Below are 25,122 nucleotides of genomic sequence, written 5' to 3'. Positions count from 1 at the left end.
TCCAGCATGAACGATTTAGAGTAAAGAATTTAATCCAAATTTAAGAAAAATGATGTTATCTTCTTTTGCAATGGCATAGTTTATTATTATTATTGGAATAATGGGATGTTAAAAACTTCAAGTAAAAGTGTTAAAATACGATATCTCAAAAAAACGCGTTTAGTGCGCAAATGATGAAGCCAATAGATATATCTAAGATGCAGCTTGCGAAAAATATAATAAAAAAAAACACGAACATAATTACGTAATAACAAGCCCTCTTTATTTTTATATCGCATTTTCTTTACAATATCGACGCAAGTGCGTAAGACAATGCGACATTCAGATAACTTTCAATGAAGCGAATTTAACAAATATAATTTTCATGTTATTTAAAGTGTGACACTTTTAAGTGAAATTTTATGTTCATTTCATTTATCCAAAATGGTCAATATTGTGCAATGCAGTATTAAAATAATTTTGTGTATGCGGCCATTATTTTCTTGAAATGATGATGGTTTAAGCATTAAGTATATTTATTTTACGTTGCATTCTGAGAAGAAATTTTGTATCACAGAAAGGATAGCGTTTTAAACATTCAATGAGAATAAGTAGCAAAACAATCACCTTTTTTTTGTTCAAACATTTTTCAAGAATAACTTATTCATGGGAAAATAATTGTCCTAATAACCAATTTATAATGAAGGCCATCTTATCAGTAGTAATGTGCACATTTATCTAAATAAAGCACACATGAAACAAACATTTATATTGATGGTCTCTTTGGGACTTATATTTTTGGGAACATTTTCGCTTTCTATGCTGTTTTTTCTTGAGTTAATTTGAGGAGTAGTGCCGATAAAACACAAGCTCCCGCTTCTTTGGTGGTCCAAACAGAAACTGGCTGACTATTCGATGCCATTGGTTCATTATCATTTACAGTAATGCTTGTATCGGCTACACATACAGCCTGTGTACGGACACGCACTTCAAACGCTGTCTCTATACGATATGCCAACGAACCAGTGCGATGAACAAAAGCCGATGATGTATGTTGCTGAGAGTTTGGAGTCGAAAATAACAGTAACAGCGTTGGATATGAATCATCTTTCTGATTCCCATTCACATATTCGCATTGTTCTAAAAGATAACAACAACAATAAAAAAAGAAACGATGATTGTATATTGTGGAAAATGTTCAAAATCTAAAACTGTAGTGAATTGGTTTTTGGCCCACCTATTTGACCATGATCCAAAATTGCTCGAATCTTATCCACACGACTCATGTAATAAGCGGTTGTCCAATCACTGTTGTTACAATCGACTGGTTCAGACGATGATGATGAACCACCGACATTCGTGACTATATGACTCAATTTGAATCGTACCCACCCTAATCGAAAACATGATCACAGTATGTGTGAAATTTTCTATAAATGTCATGTCGAAAAGAACATATAACATACCGTCAAGCAGATTTTTCCCATTCGACATACAGGATGCACAATGGCATACAGCCATATCATACGAAAAGAATACATCGGGTAAAACAAGTGTTCGTTTAAATGACATGACTAATTTAAGGTATTCACAGTCATTGTTTTCAACACTTTGAACCGATTCATATTCGTTGGCAATGTTTCTGGTTTGCGTTTCCGTTGTTCGATCTGGTTCACTCGCTATATTACTATCTCTGGGATGATCGTTTTCAAGAATATTTGGTGAAAAAACTTGACTGACATTGTTTTCATTATTCAAATGAGAATTTGCCGCTGGATTTGTACTGGCCAAAGCGACTCCGGTTGATGGATTGTGATTATCTGCTCCAGTATTTTGATTGTATTCATTGTCGTTCACTATAGTAACTTGATTGTAGTTTGGATCTTTGAATGATGTTGATGGCACAAGACTCTGTTGTCGATTTGATGTTGATGACCAATTGGTGTCTTCATCTTTGAATTTAAGGATTTTTTTTTTGCTAATATTTGATACCAAAATAAAATCAAAAAGTCAAATAGTTACGATAAAAATTGGAGTTCTCTATATAATTTGAGTCGCTGGCTGAAGCCGAAGCAGAGGCTAATGCACCAATATTATTATCATCATAAATGGGTGGAGCATTATCGGTGACTGGGTAAAGATCTTCCGTTCCACTATTTGTATTTTGTATCCGATTTATACTCTGACTTCGTTGAATATTCAAATTGGTTGAGTGTTGCAATAGCAATGAATCACGTATGAAACTGTGACAAACATTTTTTTTTTATTACAAAACAATTTAAACCAATGTGTCGTAAAAATAAAATGATTTTTGTGTTATCTAAAATGGCACGTACCATGATGAACTAGATTCACCTTGTTCGTTTCTTATCTCTGCTGTTTTATTCTTTATCGATAAATTGTGAAGAAGATTCTCCGACACACTTTCAGCGACTGATCGGCTCCTGATAATGCGAATTAAACTAATTATTATTATTTTTTCGATTGGTTTTTGTTCAATTGGCTTACATAATACCAGCAGCGCCAACGGTGGCTTGATTGCATCCATCGCCTTCAATTGATGGTTGCAAACGATCTATTTCTTTTTCATGAACTTCCAAATCGGCCTTTTCCAGCTGTGGTACATTTCGATCGGTTTCGTTGTTTACCAATGAAGTGCAAACCTCCTCATTAATAGGGCTACCATTTCGAATATCCGGATAAAGTAATGAGATCCGTTCACATTTACCGTACAAATCGAATATTGGATATACATGTTGCGGAAGACCAGTGGCAATTTCTTCAACAAATTTTTCTGATGCAGTTGATGGATTCTCATTGGAACTTCCTTTACGCTCTGGTTGCGTATTATTAATAATGGTCAAGGTAAGTGAGCCGGAATGCGTTAGTGTCAATGTAATAATTGTATCTTTTTGGATTTTTAAAAGCGATTCACCCAGTTTGGATAGAATTTTATTGCCATTACAATTGATGTAATCGTGTGTGATAATCCAACAAGGTCTACGTAATAAAATTGCCGACGATGGTAGGTGCATGCCATTCAAATAACTGCTCACCGCACCCAGAATTAATGTTCCTTTCCACTTTGTGTTGATTTTCTCAATTTTAATCTGTAAATGCAATTGAAAGTAAGTAAACGTTAGTCTTTTTTTTTTGTTCATTTTTCAAAATTAAAACTGGATATAGTAGTCGTAATTCAATTCAATCGATTGTCTTTTCTGTCATTTTCTTTCATTCATCAACTTACACTTATGCTATGACCTTTACATAATGGTTTGGCAATGCAAACAATTGCTTGATTGTATGATTGTATGCGTTGAGCAACGCGACGATCTTCGAGTAGTTGAACATTTCTGCCATGCAGATCAGAAAATTCAAAGAATGGCGTTTCCGAATCAATTGATTCCAACATCGATGATTCTTGGTTCTTCAATGGATCCAATCCCAAATCGAGCGAATCTTGAAGTCGTAAAGTGCATGGACGTAGCGGTGACATAGGAACTTGCATTGATATTATTTGAATTGCCATAACCGGACCTTGTAGCTCAACAACTGCATATACATCTGGTGATACATTTGAAAATGTGATGTTCATATCTTCGGAATTCAACAAAACACGTAATGTTCGGGCTGACGTCAATTCCAATGTGATGCGATCGCCAATGCGTAACCATTCGAGCGAGGCCATTGAACGTTTCAATAGCATTGTATTATAACGAATTTCATTGCCGCTCACATACCAAACATTCGATGGAATGCGTTTCATTGAGATCGGAAGATTTTTGCGTACATGTTCATCGGATAAATTGAGATCAGTCACGCCGATTTTCAAGCAACCCGCCAACATTGCATTGTATTCAGTGATTTTAATTTCAAATGGTTCACCAACAACCAAAAAATGTTCAGAAAATACAAGGCATCGTGTCAATGCCGGTTGATTACTCGTACAACGATTAGCCAATGTCCAATTTTGAAATAAACTCACACTTCCCGATATGCACGACCATCTAAGAGAATAACAAACAATCAAAGAGAGAATTATCACTCAAACAATTAGTTAATTGTAAATGTTACCTGTGTTTAACTTCAGTAAGTGGTGCAATCACTGATGCCGCTTGAACACTTTGTGAATTTTCGCTAATCGCATATGGTGCCCGAGTACTTGAATGCATCGAACCGATAATGCTCACTTGTGCACATTGCCCATACAAATCGATAACCGCATACATATTTTGAATGTGACAATCATATGCATGACCTTGATCAATTCCATTGATGAAAAAATGAATTGCATCACCATTACGCATTATACCAACTTTCGAACCGGACGTTAAATTATCGAGATTGAAAGGCATATCATTTCGAACAGTTCGACCATTATGAATCAACGTTTGACCGCTCACCATGATTGTATCTTGTTCTAAATCTGTGGCACTGGTAAATGAAATTTCATCTGGTCGTATTCCTGTTACACCAATTTCAATGCTACCATTCCAGTGATCGATCATAGTTTCAAGTACAACTTCAAATAGTTCACGCTGTCGCAGTGGTCGATTACTAAACACAATTGAACCATTAAATTCAGCCAATGCTTTTGGTCGACTGGCTGTTAAACCTCCATTGGAAATTCTTGCATTTGGACCGTGGCACACATGAAATCGTAACTTTTGTTCATTGCACGTTCCTCCATTTAATGTGGTATTTGAAAAGGTCGAGTTACCAGCCTCTGGACTTATAATCGTTTCGACATTATCATCAACAATACTCGCTTGCGCTGCTTGCCCATACAAATCTAATTGAATGGAAAAAGTTATACAGTTTTTTTTTTTTAAATTTGATATCGATGTATTGAGAGACACAACACATACCGACAACACCGTATACTTTCTCGGGTACATTTATTGCTGCAGGCCCTTGATCGACGCCATTGACCTAAAACCAAATTGATATAATAATGGTATTCCAATGAGAGGAAATGACAGCAAATTTTAAAATTGGCGCGCTGTTTAGTTTCGATTTGAGTTGTTAAATTACATTGAAGTCCCCTTTGAAATTCGGGGGCGTCACCGTCGGCTCAAAGAGACTTGAAGTCTTCACATCCTCTCATTGTGGTATTCCCTGTATCTACAACATTGTATATACATAGAAATAATACAAACCCAAAAATGAAGTGTTCCATCTTCTTTTCGCATAACACCAACTCGATCGCCCGCCTGAAGTCGATCCAAACTATGACCATATTGTTCCTTAACTGTGATCCCATTATGCATAACACCATTGCCGGTCATCATCCAAGTTCCGGTTCGAACATTGGTCATTGTAAATGGAAAATCAAGCTCTGTTGGATTATGCGTGGTTATACCAATTTCAATCGATCCAGCCCACTTTGATACAACACGCTCAAGACGAACTTGAAACAATTCATTCGATCGCAATGGTCTTCGTGTTAGAACAACGCCATTGTTAAAATCGTCCGATGCACTGAAAATGATTGATAAATGGATTATTTTTGAATACCAATTCAGATTTGCACGTATCAAATACAACATTACCTCGGTCTTAATGCTGTGCGACCACTTTGTGTGACAGTAGCATGAGATCCACAAACTGGATGAAAAGTCAAACGTTCGCCATTATGTACTGAATCGACATCAGGACTGTATACTGGCATATCTTCAACACATGTTTGCATTTGCATTGATATAATGTTATTTCGTCTGGTGATTAAATTTTGTTGTTCACGTTCATCACGATCGACAATGGTTACTTTAATGGTCATGCCGTATAAATCGATAACACCCCATAATGTTTGTGCCACTTGCTTTGCTGCCACACCTTGATCTTGCCCATTTATATAGTAATGTAGATTTCCATTTGATTTTCGCATCATTCCGACTCGGTCGCCTTCTCTTAATTCATCCAAATTAAATTCACCATATTCACGTCGTGTGCCTTTGCCATTTGTTAAAATACCACAGCCAGACATCATAATCGTTCCACTGCGCATATTCGTCATTGTTGCCGGAAAGTGTAATTGATTTGGATTATGAGTCGTTACGCCGACCTCAATTGAACCCGACCATTTATCAACCAGTTTATCAATACGAATTTCAAATAATTCATTGTCTCTCAATGGCCGATGCGTCATCACAACACCGTTATTGAATTCATCCAATTCTCGTCGTCGTTCCGCTGTTCGATTATTTGCAGTTAAATGAACCAGCGAACCGCACCGAATGTGAAAATGCAAGCGATCATTATCAAGCAAACCAATTCCATTTGATCGACCTAAGAAGAAATTTCGCACAATTTTATCATATTGAATTGATGTTAGTTTTGATTTAGGAATTTTTTTTTTTCATTTACCACTCAATAAGTAGTCATCGTTTCGTCGTTCTCCAATTAGACTATTTAATGTAAGAGTACTCGTTGTGGAAATTGTCTCTTGGTAATTTGGTATGAAATTTTCAATATCATAGTTTGCGGATGACAGTGTAACGGCTGCTGCAGCAGTGGATGTTGCACAACTTGAATTCGTTTCATCAAGACAAATTGATACTTGTGTACATTTTCCATATAAACTAACAACAGCCCAAACTGGTTTTGCAATTCCAACCGCTGCGATTCCTTTCGATTCACCATTCACTGAAAACACCAGCTCTCCTTGTACCGTTCGCATTATAGCGATACGATCACCTTCATTCAACACATCCAGACTACCGCCATACATCTCAAGAATACATTGTCCATCTTTTAGAATATCAGCGCCAGACCAAATCTAATAAATTGCGTGCAAAAAAATCTAATTTTAATGCATACAAAACAAAAACACACAGGAAAAAAACATTTACCCAAGTGCCATTGGACAATTTTTGTGCACATGATGGAAAATCGGCTGTCTCTGGATTCATGCATGTAACTCCAATCTCCATTGTTCCATTCCATGCTTGTGTCTACAGTAAAAAACCATTCATTAGCTGTGTCAACGATAGAAATGACACTGATGTGTGTACTAAACAAACCTTTTCATCGATGCGCACTTGAAACCATACACCATCCAGCATAGGTTCGGAGCTTATGACAATTCCATGATTGAAATCATTAATATTTCGTCTTGCCGTGCGATTTGAGTTTGATAATTGAATCCGACTGCCGCATCGTCGGTGAAAAGACATTTTAAAAAGAGCCTTCTATAATTTCCATCAATTGCATTTGTTGTTGCGTTATGCAAAACGATTGAATCAAATTTTACAATGCTCTTGTCAACAAAAACTAACAGACGAGTATTAAACTCTCTGTTTCTATTTTATTTGATCCAATGTGTAATTTATTTATGTTTTAGCTAAAAGAACAAATAAAATACACAAGTAGAATAACAAAAGGGACATATTGAAGGGAGAAAACAAATGCTCCGCGATTTTTGACATATTGTTAGTTTGTATAAAATCCATGCAGATGTCATGCGATTCGTCAATATGGCGTTTTATTTGAATGATAAAGAATGAAAAATAATAATAAAATGTTCAAAGTTTAAAACATATCTTTCGATTTTTGTGTTTATTTAAAGAAAAAACAGTTAAATTTGTATAAATATTGGATAACATTTTAAAATTCTATTGAATTGTAGGCGGTGTGTGGATGTGAGAGAGTTTATGTGTATGAGAATAGTGCTCTTTTATCAGGTGCATTTCGTTTTAACGGCAGATTTGTTAGAATAAATATATCGCTTATTCCGATGGTCGGTGGCATTTATATCATAACGTATTGTAAATTATTTTCTTTTAAGTAAGACAATTTAATTGTGTCAATTTTTGTAACGACATTGTTAATAGAGATTTTTTTTTGTGATAATTTATCTGTCGAATAGAATGGAACATTAAATATATTCAAATCAATTACTTTTCTGGTTTTCATTGTTCTGGATTCATCATATATCGCTTAAACCAAATGTTCCTTTTCATTCCTTCAGCATAATATAGTTCATTTTGTTTTTCTAAATTTAATCGCAGTGCCATTTTTCAATAATTTTCAATCTTAATAAAAATAACTTAAAAAATACCACTAAATTTAAGACGCTAAACATCATCGCAGTGTAAATTTTAATCAGTGAAACGTGACTGTTTCCGATTCTTTTGTTTCACTTGCAATCTTTGGATAATTGAATACATTTCACCGGATGACAGCATACCAAAATCGTGTAAATTGGTCAAATGAAGCAAAAAGTTTCGGTAGAGATTTTTCGCTATAATCTCATCGCCACGCTCATTGACAAACATTTCACAGGCCAACGGCATTTGTGCATCACCAACAAAATTATGCTTCATTGCATGTAAATTCCACATTGTGAGCATTTCTTTTTCGCCTTCATTTACATCGGTGAAATCATCAATCAGTTTTTGTGTATGTCTACGCAACCATCCCGGGTCCATTTCGCCTTCTGAGTCCTCATCGAAATCGGCACGATGCGTGTAGATCATATTATTGGTGGTTCGATAGTATACACGGCGATGACCATCAAAATTCAATTGACCTTTTGGTAAAACGTATTTATTTTCTTCGGCATCGGACGAATCAACGTCTAATTTTTTGGGAAGAAGGATAGAGAAAACAAATGATTTCAGAAAAAAAAATATGGAAAATGAATTATTATTATTGCCGGTCGGAAGTGAAATTCCGTTGATGGTCTCACTTTGTCGTCAAATTAGGATGGCATCGTTGCAAATTATTTGCATTTGCAGAAATAAAATAGACATGTATAACTTACCTGATTCAATTGCTTCATCTAATTCTTCAAAGGTTAAGCATTTTCGATGTTTTCTGGCTCGTGGCCGAGAGACTAATACTTTTGTATAAGGCTTACGTTTGCATGGTTTCATGTCATTGTCATTCGATTCAAGTGAATTTTCTTTGAGCGGCGACAATGCACAATTGTATCGCTCATTGATTGATACATCGACTTGAATGCCATCTTCTTTTTGGGTGTAGGAAAATTTGAAACGATCATGACACAAGCGCAAATGCATCAACAATGGATGTAAACTTGTACAATTCAAATAACACCATGGACATAAAAATTCATCCCATGCAACGGTCTTTTGACTCAAATCATCATTATAAATGAAACGATAAATGAGATGTGATCCCATGCCGAGCAATTCAACATACGGTGATCTATTTGCTAATGTAATTGGCAGTGAGTTTGGCAGTTTTTTGGTTGTCAATGTTGTAATCTCTGCATCATCCGAGCTCATATCACTCAATATACCAGATGATGTACTAAGTGATGTCGTTGAACCAGTTTGAATTCCACACCAATCCGTGTTGGTTGTGTTAAGCATCGCATTTTCATTGTGAATTGGTGATGTTGATTTTGATTTGGTACCATCTTCACTATTCCAAAGCAACATGAATTTCAACGAACGATTTTGAAAGTAACGCTTATCGCCCGTCAACATTTTCGGTATATCGGTTGCCCATGTTAAACGATCCACCTTTCGAATTGGTGTTGTTTCTCTGCTTACATCCAGATTGAGCTCGTATTCACCTTCCAACAAATCGCAATGACCTTTTTTATCGAAAACTGGCAAACGAGCGTCATGGCTTATCTTTTTGCGTTTCTTTGATCGCTGTGATTTATCTAAATGTTCACCTAAAAATAAATTGCAAAGCACACGTACACACACATATATATATATATATATATATAAATGCTTATAGATTACACTGAAATAAACGTTATAAGAACAAAAACAACAACAACATATCATAATATGAATTTATATTACCATTGTTTTGATGCTCAACATACGAGACTTCTATGACTAATTCACAAGAGCGATCAGTTCTACTGACATTGCGCATTAGCTCTTCTTTGGAAAGTGTGATTGGAACGGGATTTATAATTATGCGTGGATTGATTTCAACTGGAATCGTTTTGAGCTATAAATAAGAAGAAAAAAAAATTAAAATTTCCCCAATTTCTACATAGTTAGCATATACATTGCCGCCTGCATATTGCACAAAAGCGCCATATTAATGCAAAATACATACACGCAAATTGAGAAAAAAAAAATATCTTACCAAGAACTTCGGCTGATGTTTACTTCGGCAGAGTACATAAATGTTAACAGTGGCAGTGTCATTTTCAGTACTCAAAATATTTTCATCAAAATATCCAAGAAATTTAAAAACTAATGAACTATCAGACGGATCATTAGTTTTGACTGGTTTCAATTCTTTCAAAAATGTTGGCCAATCAAAATCTTTCCGCTGACGTCGGGGACATTTTCTTTGCTTTGTTATTCGATCTTTCAAATAAACCAGATTTCGCTGCAAGAAAAGTGGCTGCAAATAAACCATATATGGAAACATACCAATCATTTATATATATTATTTTAACATATTTATATTATATATAGTAAAAATATTGGCCGCAAAGACGAAATTATATGAATGTGGTTGAACTTACCGACAAAAGACGTCGCGTACGCAAATATCGGTAAATTTGCGTTGGCTCTGTTGGGGAAGTGTAGAAAGAGACAAAAAAAAACACACCAAATATATAATCAGTAAGCAATGCAATATGATGCCGTTATGTGTTCACCACACAACACAAAAATAAAATACATTTGCAAGAATGAAACTCAATAATGAAATAATACTGTTGACATACTTTCGAATGCCCGCAAAAATAGTTCACAATCTTGCCTATTTTGATGGCTGTCCTTCATCGTAGTACCACACGCTTTCACACAATTTTTTTTCTTATTATTATTTTGTACGATGTAACTGGTAACTGTTTGTTTGTTATTGTTTTTCGTTTAAACAAAAAAAATCCGATTTTCTTCTTCTAATTGTACATTATTTGCTTTTTTTGACTAACAATTTCTGAAAATCGTTTTTCACAAAACGAACAGCGGTTCTGCATCAATACAACAATATGAGTTTTGTTTGTTGCACTGACAGCTCGCTATTTTCTACATTCAATAAAGTAAAATGTTTGTTTATTTTCGACGAATGCCACACAAATTTTTCGATTTTTTTCACAGCTTTGTTTTCTTTGAATAAAAATGATCGCAACTTAAATAATTAAATACAATTTGGAATAATGTAAAATAGTCGAAATAAGATGTAGTTACAAAAAAAGAGAAAAAAAATGCCGAAGCGATTGTACCCGCTCTTTTTATTTGATTGCGATATTTTTACGAAAGAAGCGCAATGTGTTGGTATTTGTGAGCGCGCCAATACCGCGTTGATGTGACATTTCAAACGATATTTGTTTGTATGCAATACGAAACCATGGAAAGAGGGAGAGAGAGAGAGAGATAGAGTGAGCTCAATCATGAATGTTACGCACATATAGACTGGTGCTTAAGAGAGAAAAAGTCCGAATAAGAAGTGAAAAAAATGTCAAGTGTCAGTTGTGTGTCAGATACGTTAACTGTCAAATGCATTCTCTTTGATTTGGACCACTTTTTTTTTCCAAAATATTTATCGATATTCGATTTTCAATCGTTTAATTAAAAATGATTAAAATAAAAAAAAAAAATGATTTCGAGTTATTCTTCTTTTTTTTATTCTTCTAAGTTCTATTGAATAAAGAATGTCATTGAAATTGTCTCAATGGTTTGAATAAAATTGTGCAATTGTGGTCCGGCTTAATATTGATAGAGCGCACATGTCAAAGAGAACATACTGATACACATACAATTTTCGCAAATTCGTTTTACCGTCCACACATTCACTAAATAGATTAACAAACAAACCTTAAATTCGAAATATACAAACGGTATGTGTGTCTGTGTGTATGATACAGAATAAAAAAAGACGAATAAAATCGTGAATTTAAGTCACTTGTCATACAGAGACATACGTAATGTTACGTGCTCGAGTTTGTGTGTGGGTAACACAAATGTGATTGGAAAATTCACACACATGTTACAAAAATTAAAAAGTGTTTTTGCATTGTGACCAAACTGTGTACAACGAAATGATTCGAAACAAGCGAGGTAAAAATGAAAAAGTACCAAGAAAAAACGATTTAACATGACACAAAACCATTGAAGAATCGTACAAACTATGCACACCAACGGTCAAATACTAGTGAAATCTTATGGAATTGCACATTATCATGATTTAAGTGTTGAAAATAAAGGGAGAGAGAGAGAAATCCACAAAAATAATGCACTGAATGAAGCACAATATCAATCAGTTTGAAGTGTTTGTTTTAATTGCATTCAATACAAATACAAATAAATTTTAACCAAGAATTTGTTCTTTTTATGTGAGACAGACAGAGATAGATAGATTAAAAAAAAAACAATCATGAATATTTGGGGTTACTTCATGCAATCAGGTTAAATAGATTCAAATGTTGTAGATTGTATGTAGTGTGATTGTATAAAACAGAATCATTTGTGTAAGTCAATACCATGTGTTCATCGAGAGATTGGCAATGGTAGAATGATGTGATTTATCAGAAACAATTCTCTGTTAACACAATTAAATAAATTTGGATTCTAAAGGGGTTTCATCGTTATAGCTTCGTGTATTTGTGTTCTCTCTCAATTTTTTGTTTATTTTTTTTACAATAATAAAATAAAAAGTAAATTGGTTTTATCAAATGAAAATTTCTTGATCAATAGATTAGTTGAACCTTGATCAACAAGTTGAACTTATCGACAAATTTTTGTTTATTTGTTTGTGATCATTTAATGAAATATAATTATAAATGATCGCAATAAAATATTTAGTAGAATTTATTTGCAGTATCGGTGATCGTGTTTGTTAATTAAAAGTGATCATTTTAATCTGTAAAAAATAAAAGATTGTCGAAAGTAATCAAACCGGAATAGTTTTAATCTCGTATCAAAAACAAACGGCTAAAAGTTCTTTTGTTGTTGACTAATTACATATTGCAATTCCAGATTAAAGTGAAATTTATGAGCATAGAATAGCAAATTTGGAAATTTAAAAACAATTAAATAACCAATTTTCTCTTTTGACACCTTTATTATCACAATGACTAGTAACGTAGGAGAATAGGTAAATACACAAAACCGTCCAACCAAAATTGAGCACATATTTGTCAAGCATTATATACCTTTTGTTCCGTCTGATAAAAAATTCACCTGATTTTTAATCTGGCATACAATATAAACATAACGAAAATCAGTTGAATCAAACATCGATCGAATCGGCGATTTGGAACCATCTACATCTTAACAATGGAAGAAACTAAAGTCAAACGAAAAGGTATGAGTTTTTTGTACTTTTGTACGCACATCAGTCAAAATGGCATTCAAATTCTAGCATTTAATGAGGGTGATATGCTCAAACAATTTTGACATCTACCTTCATTACCATAATAAAAACCAATTAATTACTGATGAACAATAAAACTACCACACTATAATTTCATATAAAATAATTCACGAAAATTCATTATTGAATCTCAAAGCAAACACTTATAATTACTATCTACAGTCAGCCATGTTAGGAATAAAAAAAAAATCATGGAGAAATTGATGATCACAATATCCGAAGAGAGTACCTTGTCTAGGTAGCCTAGATCATTGTCTCCTGAGTTTCACAAATATTTAAGACCTATTGCAAAACTATACGTAGAAAAGTCTTATTGATATTCTCTAAGGGAATACATCTATTCGCGAATATATATTATTCGATGGTTTTGGATTAATATTCATATGTTACGAGAACATTCGCAGAGTATTTGCAAAATACGGCTCAATATGTCAACCAAATTTCAATATGGCGGCACATCAATTGAATATATACTATGCATATTTTACAAATCATGCATTCAATGTACGTATTTTGCGAATATTTAGCGAATTCACAGTGTTTTGATTGAGATAAAAACCCCTAGGATATTTTCATCCTATCTGTAATCAACAAGTCAGTTCTGTATATCAAGTTAAACGCCATTAACAGTGTTAACATTTTTTTTTGTCAAAATAACGGAAACAAATACATATGACATGATCTATTAGACAGCAACAGTTTTTAAATTTTATTTCATTTCGATGCAATGCCCATTAATTGCGATCAATGTGCAAAACTTTTTATATTAAAATTTTTACTATATAATAAATCGTATTCGTTGTTGCAATTGAACACGAATGTTTTCCTTTGTTTTCGTATTTAAACGATATATCCATGAAATGTCTTTCTAATAGCAATATTTCGTTAAATTTAATTGTCGGTATAATGTTTGAAAAGAGTCGAAATGCATACATCGACCAAATGGATGAATAGGATGGCATGAATTTCTTGATCTGTGTGTGGCACGACTCGTTAATTTGTTTGTTGCTATGCAGTGATAGGTAAAACCATTGCATTTCAATACACATGCACTTTTAACTGATAAGCGAATTCCATTGAGGTGTATGGATGTCACCAAATTGATACAGTCTACTTATATATCGTACAAAATGTTGGTACACACAAAATACAATTTCTAATATAATATCGAAAATAAAAGTGGAGGAAATCCACTTGAATGTCATATTTATAAGTTGCCATTGCGAACCATTGCGAAACTCTTTACGTTTTATCAACAAAAAATGTCTGGTTTCGGAAGATCTGGGAATAAAAAACAATTCGGGGAATTTATAGCATTTAAGTGTATTGCATTTTTCAGCGAAAAACTAAATGTTTCCGCTGACGCACAAATACACGTTTATCAATAACATTGATCAATGTTTGTTTATCCCTATTTGCAATGGTGTTTAGAAATTGAATTTTATGTGTATGACGAATGATCGATTCTGAGTAAACGTGCGATCGGTCACACATAAAATAAACTGTTTGCACATTAAAGTTGGAAGAAATAAAAAAATAAAATAAAACGAAATATATTGTATGAGCAATTAATTGTACGACAAAAATGTATGCGTGCGGCTGATTCGCGTGATTACTCACATATTCAATTCCGACTATACAAATCAATTCAGTCTTGATAATAGGTACAAACCGATCAGTCCAGTTGAACGTTGAGTGTGTGAAGAAAAATATCGTAAAACTTATCGCGCCACATTTTCGAGACATCGTGTGCTGTTATCTTCATTGTAATTGTGAGCTTTAATTTCAACAAATTGGTTTCCCATTACATTTGCCCAAAAGAGTGTAAAACAAGACGACGATACATTCGTTCAGTGTCAATTACTACAAATTACTTTGAACTTATAGCTTTTTATTTATTTTTTAAATTTATTTCGTTTCATTTTTTGTGAATGAAAATAACGTATATTCTTTCATTGTTTATGTTATTTCAAAACATAATAAGTATGTTTTGAAATCATCTATGTACGATTTGATTTAAACAAGAATAAAAGTGTGCGATTTCATGTAACTTTCTGTCGATGGTTTCAATGCATTTTTTGTTGTTGAATTTTTCAATGAAAAAAGAGTTAGCCCGTTGTATATATTTGAATTTCAATGTTTACACACTTTCATTGAACACCAATAGAAAAATTGAAGTTCCGATTTTTCGTAAAACCATAAATGATCAATATCGAATGGAAATGTATAAATGAGAAATTATGTAACTAAAAGAAATTGTATTTTTTTTTTCTTTTTAAATCGACTTCGGTTGAATTCGTTCATTTCCAAGTTCAACGATACTTTATCGAGAATTGAAAATTCATAAAAGTGCCAAAGGTGAATCCTTTTTTTGTTTCCCAAATGAAAAATTAATAGCGATAAAGCCATTGAACGACGCTACAAAACTAATTCAATGTATTACTTTCGTTTTTAAAATATTTTAATTAATTCGATTAAAATTGCGTCGAATCAAAAGAAACGTTATCCAATTAAAAATGCAAAGCACAGTTGTGAGTGTTTTTTTTTTCTTCTTTTCTTCTTTCGAATCGTTTGAATTTTCGGGTTTCGAACTTCGATGTGTCGTCATGTCACATATACACAAACTCTTCAGATTCACACAATAGTATTTTATTTGTCTGTGAAATATACAGCTGGTATGTGATTTTTAACGTGACAAAAACTACCAAGCATTTGACGAAACGCTGATATGAATTGCTCATTTGAATTTTATGTTTTTCTCTCGATAATATAGTATGATGGATAAAAATCGCAATTTAACATTTTTCAAAAAGCAAAAAATGAGAATTAAAAAAAAAACCTGCACAATTATATGTAGCAGCTGTCTGACCGGACCCAACAAAAAATTAATGACGACATAACATTTAAGATTACCAAAGTGATAAATTCACTTTTTTACAAAATTTTTGTTGTGCTCGTCATATGTGGCCAAACAAACGTAAACTTAGTAAATTTATGAATGAACTGCCCACCAAAGATCGCATGAACCAACATTGGAATATCGTTCTCATTGTGTACGCGTGCTCATTTCAATATCAATATACAAAAAAAAAATATCATACTTCATTTGCTTCAAAAATATGTTTACCTTTTGTTTGCTTGAGGTTTTCTCTTTCTCAATGTGTGGTATGCGCCTATACCTCTATACACGAAACAAAAAGCAAATGTATATCCGGTTTCAACTGAAATTGGCATTTTATTTTGTTACTCATTTCGCTGACATTCATTTGGCTACTTTCAATATAAGTTAAAAATTGGCATGTTTCTCAAAAAAAAAAAAAAAAATTTCAATTATTTACTCACTAATCGTTTAATCTAATGCGAACATATGTATATACTGGAAACTAACGAAATGGCATTTTTCAACAATGACTTTAATGATTTCATGGCATATAAATTGGGAAAATGTTTTACCATTATATTTATTAAATGACGTCGCCGTCGTCTATGTCGTCAATTTGCTTTGAACCTGACCACAAAAAAGATGGGATGATATTTTGTGTCAACGTTCAAATTGAATGTCAAATGTTACGTTGTCATAATTTGGTGATAAGAGTACTCAATCACAAGCATAACAAAATTTGTCTTTGCTATCTCCCTTTGATTTCATGTTCAAGTACGACGAATGCAATCATTCGGATTCGAAACACCAAAGAGACTACAAATGAACATTTTCATTGCCTTGTTAATGTTGCAGTTGTCAATTTCTCAATTCAATTAAATGTATGGATTTGAACAAAAAATACACGAAAAGCTTCTTTTTTTAAAGTACGGGAAATATAAAGTCGTTTGAAATTTTTATTATTATGGAATTTAGAACATTCGCAAAAAACGTTAGTCAGTGCCAGTGATAGAATATAATGAATAACTATTTGAATTGTTAAAATATAGTGAAAAGTGTAAAGACTCTTTAAAAAAAATAACAACAAATATTATTTTTATTAAATTAGAAGAATGCATGCCTGTGTGACTCGAAAATAGTTTTCAACTAAATATTTTTTTTTAGAAAATGAGTCAATATGAAGTCTGAGCATCATACAATTCCGGTGATTTGCGATAACAAAAACAAGTAGAAAATAAATAGAATTACAGTTGAACACTAAAAAAATACACCGCCCATACCGAATTATAAATTTTTGTCAAAAGAAAAAAAATTCAAATACACCATAAAAAAACCGCTTGGATCAAAAATGGCGCCAGTTTCACGAACAACAACCACACCACATGATATTATCAATTGCAAAGATTGTTTGCGAGTGCGTTTGGTACAAATAAAAAAGCATAGCAACAATAAAACGGTATTTGGCGCAAACGATGAAAATGATTTTGAGATTAACATCCATCATGCCAGTAAGTATTTGTCATAACGATCCAATATTACAATTGTCAAGTGAATCATGCAATCGGGAATAAAACAATGTAATCATAGGATGTCATTTTCAATCCTATCGATAGTTCTTTTTAATCATCATTTTTTTTAACATAAAATTCATCCATTTCAAAAATATTTCCTCTTCAAAGGAACTCATTAAAATCATAAAAGAATCATAGATAGGTTGAAAATGGCAACCTTCCGATGATTACATTGTTTGCATGAAAATACACAGCTGATCAATATACAATCAGACAAACTGGTCATATGTATGCAGTTCAAGGTGCTACCTCCTGAATCACGCGCTACAATTGATATTAAAATTCACAGATACTGTGAAAATTCCCAATTGGATTATTCAATTAGTAAATACAGATTAATTATTCAATTGAAAATATGATGTATTCTTATTGAATTATCTTTATTATATCGCTTTCCCATTTAAAAAAAAAACTTATTAATGGAAAATAAATAAATTTTATTTAAAATTCAAGTGGTTTTTCGTAGATTTTCAAAGTAAAATTCAATTATAAATTAAATTTCATTTGTTACATACTCCATTTAATCCATACGAAAAAGAAGCATCGACAACTGATGCATAATTGCAAAAGAAATTGCTGAATTTATTTCAACATTTAACAAATAAAAGAAACGATAATTCCAAAAAAGATGGATTTTTCTTACAATAGTTCAGTAGATTAGGCCCCAATCATTAGGGTAGTTGCTTGTGCAAAAAGATTGTGAATGAGTGTGCGCCATTTCGAAAAAAAAAAAACAAAGATCAATATTTGAAAAATTGCAATAGATTGGAGTGGCTCATGTTAGTTATACGACATATGGAATAGTAACCGTATTTTGTAAATTGTATCTGTAAAAATGGCATGCAATGCTAATGATTTCTAGTGAAGATAATTAACTTTTAATATCTATTGTGTAACTTAAACTTGATTGCCATGAGTAGGAATAGTGTGCTGTCTGTCGGTATATCAATGTGCCTTTGATATGCTTTTTATTGCAAAGTACTAACAATAACAAGAACATTTCCGTATCAGCAGAGTGCCACATGTATCTGTTTGACTGTCATTCAATCGACTTCATTATGAATGATAGAATGAATACGGAAAACCAATAAATATATACTTGCACTTTCGGCCCCGGCCATGTGTGTGAGAAATGGGCTTTATAATAAAGCCGTTGTTAGAACGAATGTTTATTTAAAAGAAAAAAAACCGATCGATGTCTTTGAATTAAGATAACGCATTTCACCCGAAGATACTGTGCAACTGATTGATGTTATAACAAAATTCGTCATTCGAATGTTTTGTTGAATTGCTTACATAAGTTTACATCACGTTTCAATCAATAACGTAAATCATTTCACTCGTGGCTTATATTCATATCACAAATTGACGGTTTGTTTACCAAGACCTGTTTGCACATACTTCAATTAAACGCCATTATAAATATATCACACATTAATCAATGATCATGAGGTAATCACACACGAACATTATTACTGGTTTTATTAAGCTGTTTTGTGGTGTGCCAAATTCAAAAATTAAATAGACCAAAAGAGTTTTATTAAAGGAGCGAGGAATAGAGATGAAATGAAAACATTTGCACACAAAATAATACGTCTATGGAAAATAAATACGTCTTATTAAGAGCTTGACTTTCTATGCATACAGCTTTTATTACCGATTGTCAACAAAAATCATCGCTTTTTTTTTTCTTTTCCACAGACGGACAAGATTAAAGATTAGAATAATTTTGATAACATCTTGTGACTTTTTTAAAATTATTTTTCAATGTCATCTTCACAAAATTGACAATGTCGTACATACTCGGAAAGAGATTTTATTACAGCTTAAATTATCAGTTAAAAAACACTCACATTTTAATAAAATTAATTGCATTTTCGAAATGTAAAAGTTATTCATTTGATGGAATTGGAAGGATTTCAATGGTAGAACGACATGCTTTCACAAAAAGATAAGGTCACATGAAAAAAAGCGAAAAATCGGTTTCATATATTGACCAATTTGCCTTAAATATCTATACAACAGCAATTTATTAATTGACAACACATTGAAAGAATCTGTAGATATCAGGAGATAATAGTACATGTGCTCATAATTGTTCAAAAGCGGATAGGAAAAAAAACGCATTTGTTCATTTAAGAAATATATACCAACGAAGTTGAAAATAACAAAAACATGTTTAGTTCAGACATTTTTTCATCGCACTCATTTATAAATATGGTTTCAGGTTTAAGATCAAATTGATAAATTGTTTGAGTTTTCTCCCATTAAAAAAATGTGTAGTATGAACGTTTCGATTCAATTATATCATCTCTCTAATTTATATTCGAATCAATAATTGGATCATTTTGTATTTATTTTTATTTCAGCAATGCCATGGTTTGGCATGGACATAGGTGGAACTTTAACCAAATTGGTTTATTTCGAACCGAAGGATATCACACCTGACGAGCTCGATCAAGAAGCCGAAACACTGCGAAACATTCGACGGTATTTGACGAAAAATTCAGCATATGGTAAAACTGGTTACCGAGATATACATCTGCAGGTGAATATCATTTTTTTATGAATGCCGAAAGTGTGTTCGAAACATTTTTTGCAGAAAAAACTCCCGAATTTTCAAAAAAAATTCTGGCATATTACGTAATAAATTAAATTCAAAAATAATATTTACAAAATTGTTTATGTGAAAAAAAAAAAAAACAATTCAGATGGACGATGTGCACATTCGTGGACGACGCGGATCGCTTCATTTTATTCGATTTCCAACGTCTGAAATGGGAAATTTTCTTTCATTGGCCAAATCAAAAGGAATGGCACAATTAGTTACTACAGTTTGTGCAACTGGCGGCGGAGCATTCAAATTCGAACAGAATTTCAAAGATGTAAGAAAACGTTGCACGATTTTCTCACTTTTTGTGTCAAATAATATATGTGCAATATGTTTCGTTTGATTTTTACAGGAAGTAAACATGAACTTAGCCAAATTTGATGAACTCGATGTTCTTATCAAGGGTATTTTATTTGCTGAAACACATAATCCAACCGAATGTTATTACTTCGAAAATGCCAGTAAAATAGAGTGAGTATTTGCATAATTACTGTATTTGAATGAGATTGATATCATTGCAATTCCGATTTATTCAGGTCGAGTGTAAAGAAGCGATACGACTTTTCGCAACCTTATCCATTCATTTTGGTGAACGTTGGTAGTGGCGTTTCCGTATTGGCTGTTTATGGACCATCCAATTATAAACGCATATCAGGCACAAGGTAAATTTTATTTTTCATTTTATTTTGTTTTCTTCGATTTTCATTTTTAAACCTCCTTCTTGTTAACCTAATCGAAAGTATTTATGTGTTATTTGTTCAATTTTCAATGTTTTTAATCATAAGTAAATTGTATTCGACAGTTTGGGAGGTGGTACATTCTTGGGTTTGTGCTGCTTGTTAACTGGCTGTGATACATTTGAGGAAGCGATACAGTTAGCAACAAAAGGTGATCATAAAAATGTCGACAAATTGATACGAGACATATACGGTGGTGCCTATGAACGATTCAATTTGCCCGCAGATTTGGTTGCTTCGAGGTAACATTCAATTTATAATAAATATTATTTCATTTACATTGCTCAAATTGTGTGCTTTTTTGTTAACAAGTAGCTTTGGTCAAATGAACGGAAAAGATCGAAGAGCTAGTGTTTCAAAGGAAGACCTGGCAAATGCAACGCTAGTAACAATAACCAACAATATTGGTTCAATAGCCAAATTATGCGCAATGAATCAAGAAATTGAAAAGGTATATGCATCAATCTAATGAAACAAAACATATTTCCTTTTTTTTCTAATTTGTGCATTTGTTTTTTTCTTTGCTGTGTTTAGGTGGTATTTGTTGGTAATTTCTTACGTGTAAATCCAATTTCTATGAAATTATTGGCCTATGCAATGGATTATTGGTCAAATGGAACACTGAAAGCATTGTTCCTAGAGCACGAAGGATACTTTGGTGCAATGGGTTGTTTATTACAATTTAATGGCGAACTCAGCGATAGTGATGGTTCATTTGTTGAAAATGAAACAGCATCGACGTCATCAACCAGCCAAAATCCATCTAGTTCCGATTAGAATTTTAATTAATTGATTGCCTAAACATTCTAATAGTTTTATAATAAATATAATGCTGTACATAATAATGGAGAATGAAATAAAAATTATAAATTAGTTATATTTGTAGGATATAAGAGGGCACAAAGTTAACAGAAATTGAGTATATCCATTATTTGTTGCAATAAATCGTTTTAGAGGAACATAATTATCGAGAAGAAGAGAAAAATTTCGAATTTACCCAAGTGTATAATTTGTTATTATTTATTCGACATTTTATTAAATTTTTCTTTGTTCTTCAATGAGTCCATTTAATTGAAAAGTGAAACAAATGAAGTAACTATAAAATCAAATGAATGTTAATTTTTATTGATTAAAATTATTTTTGATTATAATGAAATGAATTTATATTTATATTATACCCCACGACGGAAGTAATTACGAGCAAGAACCGCAGTACCCTTACTAAGTTTCAATCGCCAGTAGAATAGCAGTTACGATTGCACGTTTCAGTGGCTTCGTAGTGAGAGAGCGACGAGAACCAAGCCGAACTGAAATCAATATAAACCAAAGTCGAGAAATTCGTTGCCTAGTGAATTATAATTTTTGCAAAAGTGAAAAATGTTTCATTAGCATTTGTATGACACAATGCATATAGTGTTCTCTCTCGTAGTCGTGAATACCATTGAATTTATTCAGAAAATTTGTACCTCTCAATTTGTGCTTTTTACAAGACTGGATAAATGCAATATTAGTGAGCCTGGAATGTCGTTCTTTTGATTATAATCAGTTTTCTCAAAAAGAATGATTGACATACATAATAATTGTTGTACATAATTGTACATAATTTGTATATTTTAGTAGTATATACGATTTTTCGAAAATTGACATCGACCGGAAATTGACTACCTATCCTAAATAACGCACTTTTTTTTATTATTCATTTTAGCAATAGGATAACTCGATATCTTTCGGCGAATGCAAATTTCTGTACTTACTTAAAACATGGTAATTATGTGGGTATTCATTTCTTAAACATGTCCCTTTTAAAATAATATTGAAATACATTTTGTAATGCAATGATAAAATGTTTTCATTCCTTGGAGATTTGTAAGGATTATGACTTACATCGTTACGAGCTGTAATAATAATGAACAGTTAGCGTTTTAATACTTTAATTCCCAATATCAAAAGATCTACGAATGCTAAATTTGTCCTATATCAAGAGTGTATTCATGTAGGAAAACAGACGCATAACTGTGAACTATATATTCTCTTTGAATATGTTTCTTTTCTGTAGAAATTGTTTGGCTGCTGAAACATTCTTGAAAGAATTTAAGGAAAGAAAAACAAAATTGAAAAATACAGCTTAATTATGCCGGATTCGTTTGTGTCTTCTTTTTTTTTCTCTATGCACAGTAATAATGTCACAAAGGAATGTCGCACTGATGTACCATTATTTACAGCGCCAAAGATTGTTTGCCTGCCAAATTTGTGCCTGAGAATACTTTCCTTACCTCTTTTATCTGAAGTAGAACTGAAATCAATGTCGCGCATACATTTTGAGCCAAAAACACAAATACAATGAGACCCAAAAAAGAGATGTTTACCGCGAATTGTTTTTTTTTCTCGTTTTATAGGGTCAGAAAGAATGACCCCGGACAAAAATGTTGCCAAACATTGTATACAAACAAAAATAGAATGCAGAATACAAAATATAAGCAAAAGACGATAAATTCAGGTGCGCAAAATGAAAAATGATAATAATAAAAAAATATATCATTGATTGAATCGCTTAGAATCATTTGTGTACAACCGAAATTTGGCACGTGAAACTATTTTAATGTGAAATTCCATCCTGTGAACAGTGTAGCGGTCTTTTCTTTAAAAAATTGACGATCGAAATAATTGGCTTTGTTTCACACTTTTGCAACCGATTGAGATAACGACGTTTTTCTTCTCACCGATTCAAATGTATATATAAAACGATAAACAACAATTTCGTCTATGAATTTAAGTGTGACTTTTGAAATAACCTGTAAACCAAACATTAAGCAATTTTTGGCAGTGTCTTATATATAAATTGAGTCAAATTGCCGCTGATATTTGAAACGTGCTACAAATACAGCTGTAAATATGTGTACACAGTTCAGTGGCTTGCATTGATGTAGCGCTTCGTTTTTTTTTTTTTTTTTGAAGGAGTGCAATATAGATGATTAAGTTAGGAAAGAAGACGACGGTTCTATCTCTTGTGCGGTGTGTCAGTAGGTAACGTAATTATTTTTGAATCGGACTGTGTGAATTGAGGAAAAGAGCGTTGGTTATAACGGTTACGGTGTCGGCAAAGGTGCGATATGCTTGTGACTAAATGAATAAATTGAATTAAAATAGATTAGAAAACGGTGTGTATCTATGTATTAACAGGGACATTCATTCAAAATTTTCCTATTTACTCTGCGGTTTTTGTTTTCATGTTTGCTGTTTTCAATAATAAATTCAAAAGTTGAATGTTTGCATTCGCTGACCAACGAAGTTTTTTATTACCGAACAACTGAGAATAATCGAATAAAAAACGTGAATTATGCAATCAATATTTGATAGAACAAAAGAATGCGATAAGTTTCATTTAAAAGGCGGAAGAAACGCAAAAGATTTTATCATCATTAATTTATAAAATTATTCAAATATTCTATTACTATTCTTTATACTTCTCTACTTTAGCAGTTGCAATTAATTGTGATCGGATTGACAAGAACATTTAATTTATAAATTCATCCAATGGATATAATTACTTAATTAAAAAATCTAATGATTTATTGACACCAATGCTATTTTATGGCCACCTATCGCACTTGACTGTTGTTCAATTATTAACATTCTGGACTCGCTTTAATATTGAAAATGTGAACGAATTTATTATTGAAAATCGTGTGAAGTTTTATCTATTTGATTGTTTGTTAGTGATTCGATTTTTGATGCAAAACAAAGTGTACACAAGTCGCAAAAGATAACTGTCAATAGCAAAATCATAAATACCAACTTGATGAAAGCTTTTTTCACTATACGAGTATAAAATTTCTTATTAGAAAAAAAAAGAAACAATAATTTCTTTTTTATCCATTGTTATTGACTCATGATTGAATGAATGCGTTTTGTTGATTTAAAAATTAAAAATATTGAATTTTATACAGTCAATGGCACTGAAACTCGAATTTGAAATGAAGAACAAGTTAACATATAGCCAGTCCGAATGGATATGTGATT

The 25,122-nt window shown here is 32.5% G+C and overlaps 3 protein-coding genes across 16 annotated transcripts; 1 reads left to right on the top strand and 2 right to left on the bottom strand.

Annotated features, from left to right (window-relative positions):
* Positions 1-750: 750 nt before the first annotated feature.
* LOC116345235 (neuralized-like protein 4) lies at positions 751-7,358 on the bottom strand. Its single transcript, XM_031774443.1, has 14 exons — positions 7,002-7,358; positions 6,831-6,932; positions 6,346-6,757; positions 5,532-6,267; positions 5,139-5,460; positions 4,848-4,911; positions 4,054-4,771; positions 3,227-3,986; positions 2,488-3,089; positions 2,316-2,423; positions 2,002-2,222; positions 1,446-1,931; positions 1,217-1,372; positions 751-1,119 (listed from the first exon to the last, which is right to left on the bottom strand). The coding sequence occupies exons 1-14, from the start codon at positions 7,152-7,154 to the stop codon at positions 797-799; spliced, it is 5,163 nt and encodes a 1,720-aa protein (XP_031630303.1). The 5' UTR covers positions 7,155-7,358; the 3' UTR covers positions 751-796.
* Positions 7,359-7,501: 143 nt separating this feature from the next.
* LOC116345033 (polycomb protein suz12-like) lies at positions 7,502-11,056 on the bottom strand. The gene is made up of 6 exons (XM_031774038.1): positions 10,652-11,056; positions 10,448-10,494; positions 10,060-10,323; positions 9,765-9,918; positions 8,744-9,628; positions 7,502-8,557 (listed from the first exon to the last, which is right to left on the bottom strand). Exons 1-6 carry the CDS (start codon positions 10,707-10,709, stop codon positions 8,079-8,081), a joined length of 1,887 nt encoding a protein of 628 aa, XP_031629898.1. The 5' UTR covers positions 10,710-11,056; the 3' UTR covers positions 7,502-8,078.
* Positions 11,057-11,584: 528 nt separating this feature from the next.
* Positions 11,585-22,154, top strand: LOC116345162 (pantothenate kinase 3). 14 transcript variants are annotated; one of them, XM_031774309.1, is made up of 10 exons: positions 11,585-11,987; positions 13,016-13,233; positions 17,348-17,691; positions 20,124-20,302; positions 20,466-20,639; positions 20,718-20,836; positions 20,902-21,027; positions 21,168-21,344; positions 21,418-21,553; positions 21,637-22,154. In XM_031774309.1, exons 3-10 carry the CDS (start codon positions 17,532-17,534, stop codon positions 21,877-21,879), a joined length of 1,314 nt encoding a protein of 437 aa, XP_031630169.1. In that variant the 5' UTR covers positions 11,585-11,987; positions 13,016-13,233; positions 17,348-17,531; the 3' UTR covers positions 21,880-22,154. The 14 variants fall into 14 exon arrangements, with proteins under 14 accessions (XP_031630169.1, XP_031630177.1, XP_031630166.1 ...); XM_031774317.1 differs by lacking the exon at positions 17,348-17,691 and having other exon boundaries at positions 13,008-13,023; positions 13,154-13,233; XM_031774306.1 differs by having other exon boundaries at positions 13,008-13,233.
* Positions 22,155-25,122: the final 2,968 nt, after the last annotated feature.

Source organism: Contarinia nasturtii, unplaced genomic scaffold (assembly GCF_009176525.2).
Source record: "Contarinia nasturtii isolate CC-2019 unplaced genomic scaffold, AAFC_CNas_1.1 Cnas_scaffold_1240, whole genome shotgun sequence".
Classification (NCBI taxonomy): domain Eukaryota; kingdom Metazoa; phylum Arthropoda; class Insecta; order Diptera; family Cecidomyiidae; genus Contarinia; species Contarinia nasturtii.
This window is presented reverse-complemented; position numbering and strand designations above follow the sequence as displayed.

Excerpts from the sequence above, each read along its gene's own strand:
- LOC116345235 (XM_031774443.1), bottom strand. The coding sequence starts at position 7,154 with ATGTCTTTTCACCGACGATGCGGCAGTCGGATTCAATTATCAAACTCA. Across the intron at positions 6,268-6,345 it reads CGATGACTACTTATTGAGTG|GTCGATCAAATGGAATTGGT; the intron begins GTAAATGAAAAA and ends ATTTCTTCTTAG. Across the intron at positions 2,424-2,487 it reads GTTGGCGCTGCTGGTATTAT|GAGCCGATCAGTCGCTGAAA; the intron begins GTAAGCCAATTG and ends TCGCATTATCAG.
- LOC116345033 (XM_031774038.1), bottom strand. The coding sequence starts at position 10,709 with ATGAAGGACAGCCATCAAAATAGGCAAGATTGTGAACTATTTTTGCGG. Across the intron at positions 10,495-10,651 it reads ATTTTTGCGGGCATTCGAAA|AGCCAACGCAAATTTACCGA; the intron begins GTATGTCAACAG and ends CTTCCCCAACAG. Across the intron at positions 10,324-10,447 it reads GTACGCGACGTCTTTTGTCG|CCACTTTTCTTGCAGCGAAA; the intron begins GTAAGTTCAACC and ends GTTTATTTGCAG.
- LOC116345162 (XM_031774311.1), top strand. The coding sequence starts at position 17,532 with ATGGCGCCAGTTTCACGAACAACAACCACACCACATGATATTATCAAT. Across the intron at positions 20,640-20,717 it reads TCGAACAGAATTTCAAAGAT|GAAGTAAACATGAACTTAGC; the intron begins GTAAGAAAACGT and ends TGATTTTTACAG. Across the intron at positions 20,837-20,901 it reads GAAAATGCCAGTAAAATAGA|GTCGAGTGTAAAGAAGCGAT; the intron begins GTGAGTATTTGC and ends CGATTTATTCAG.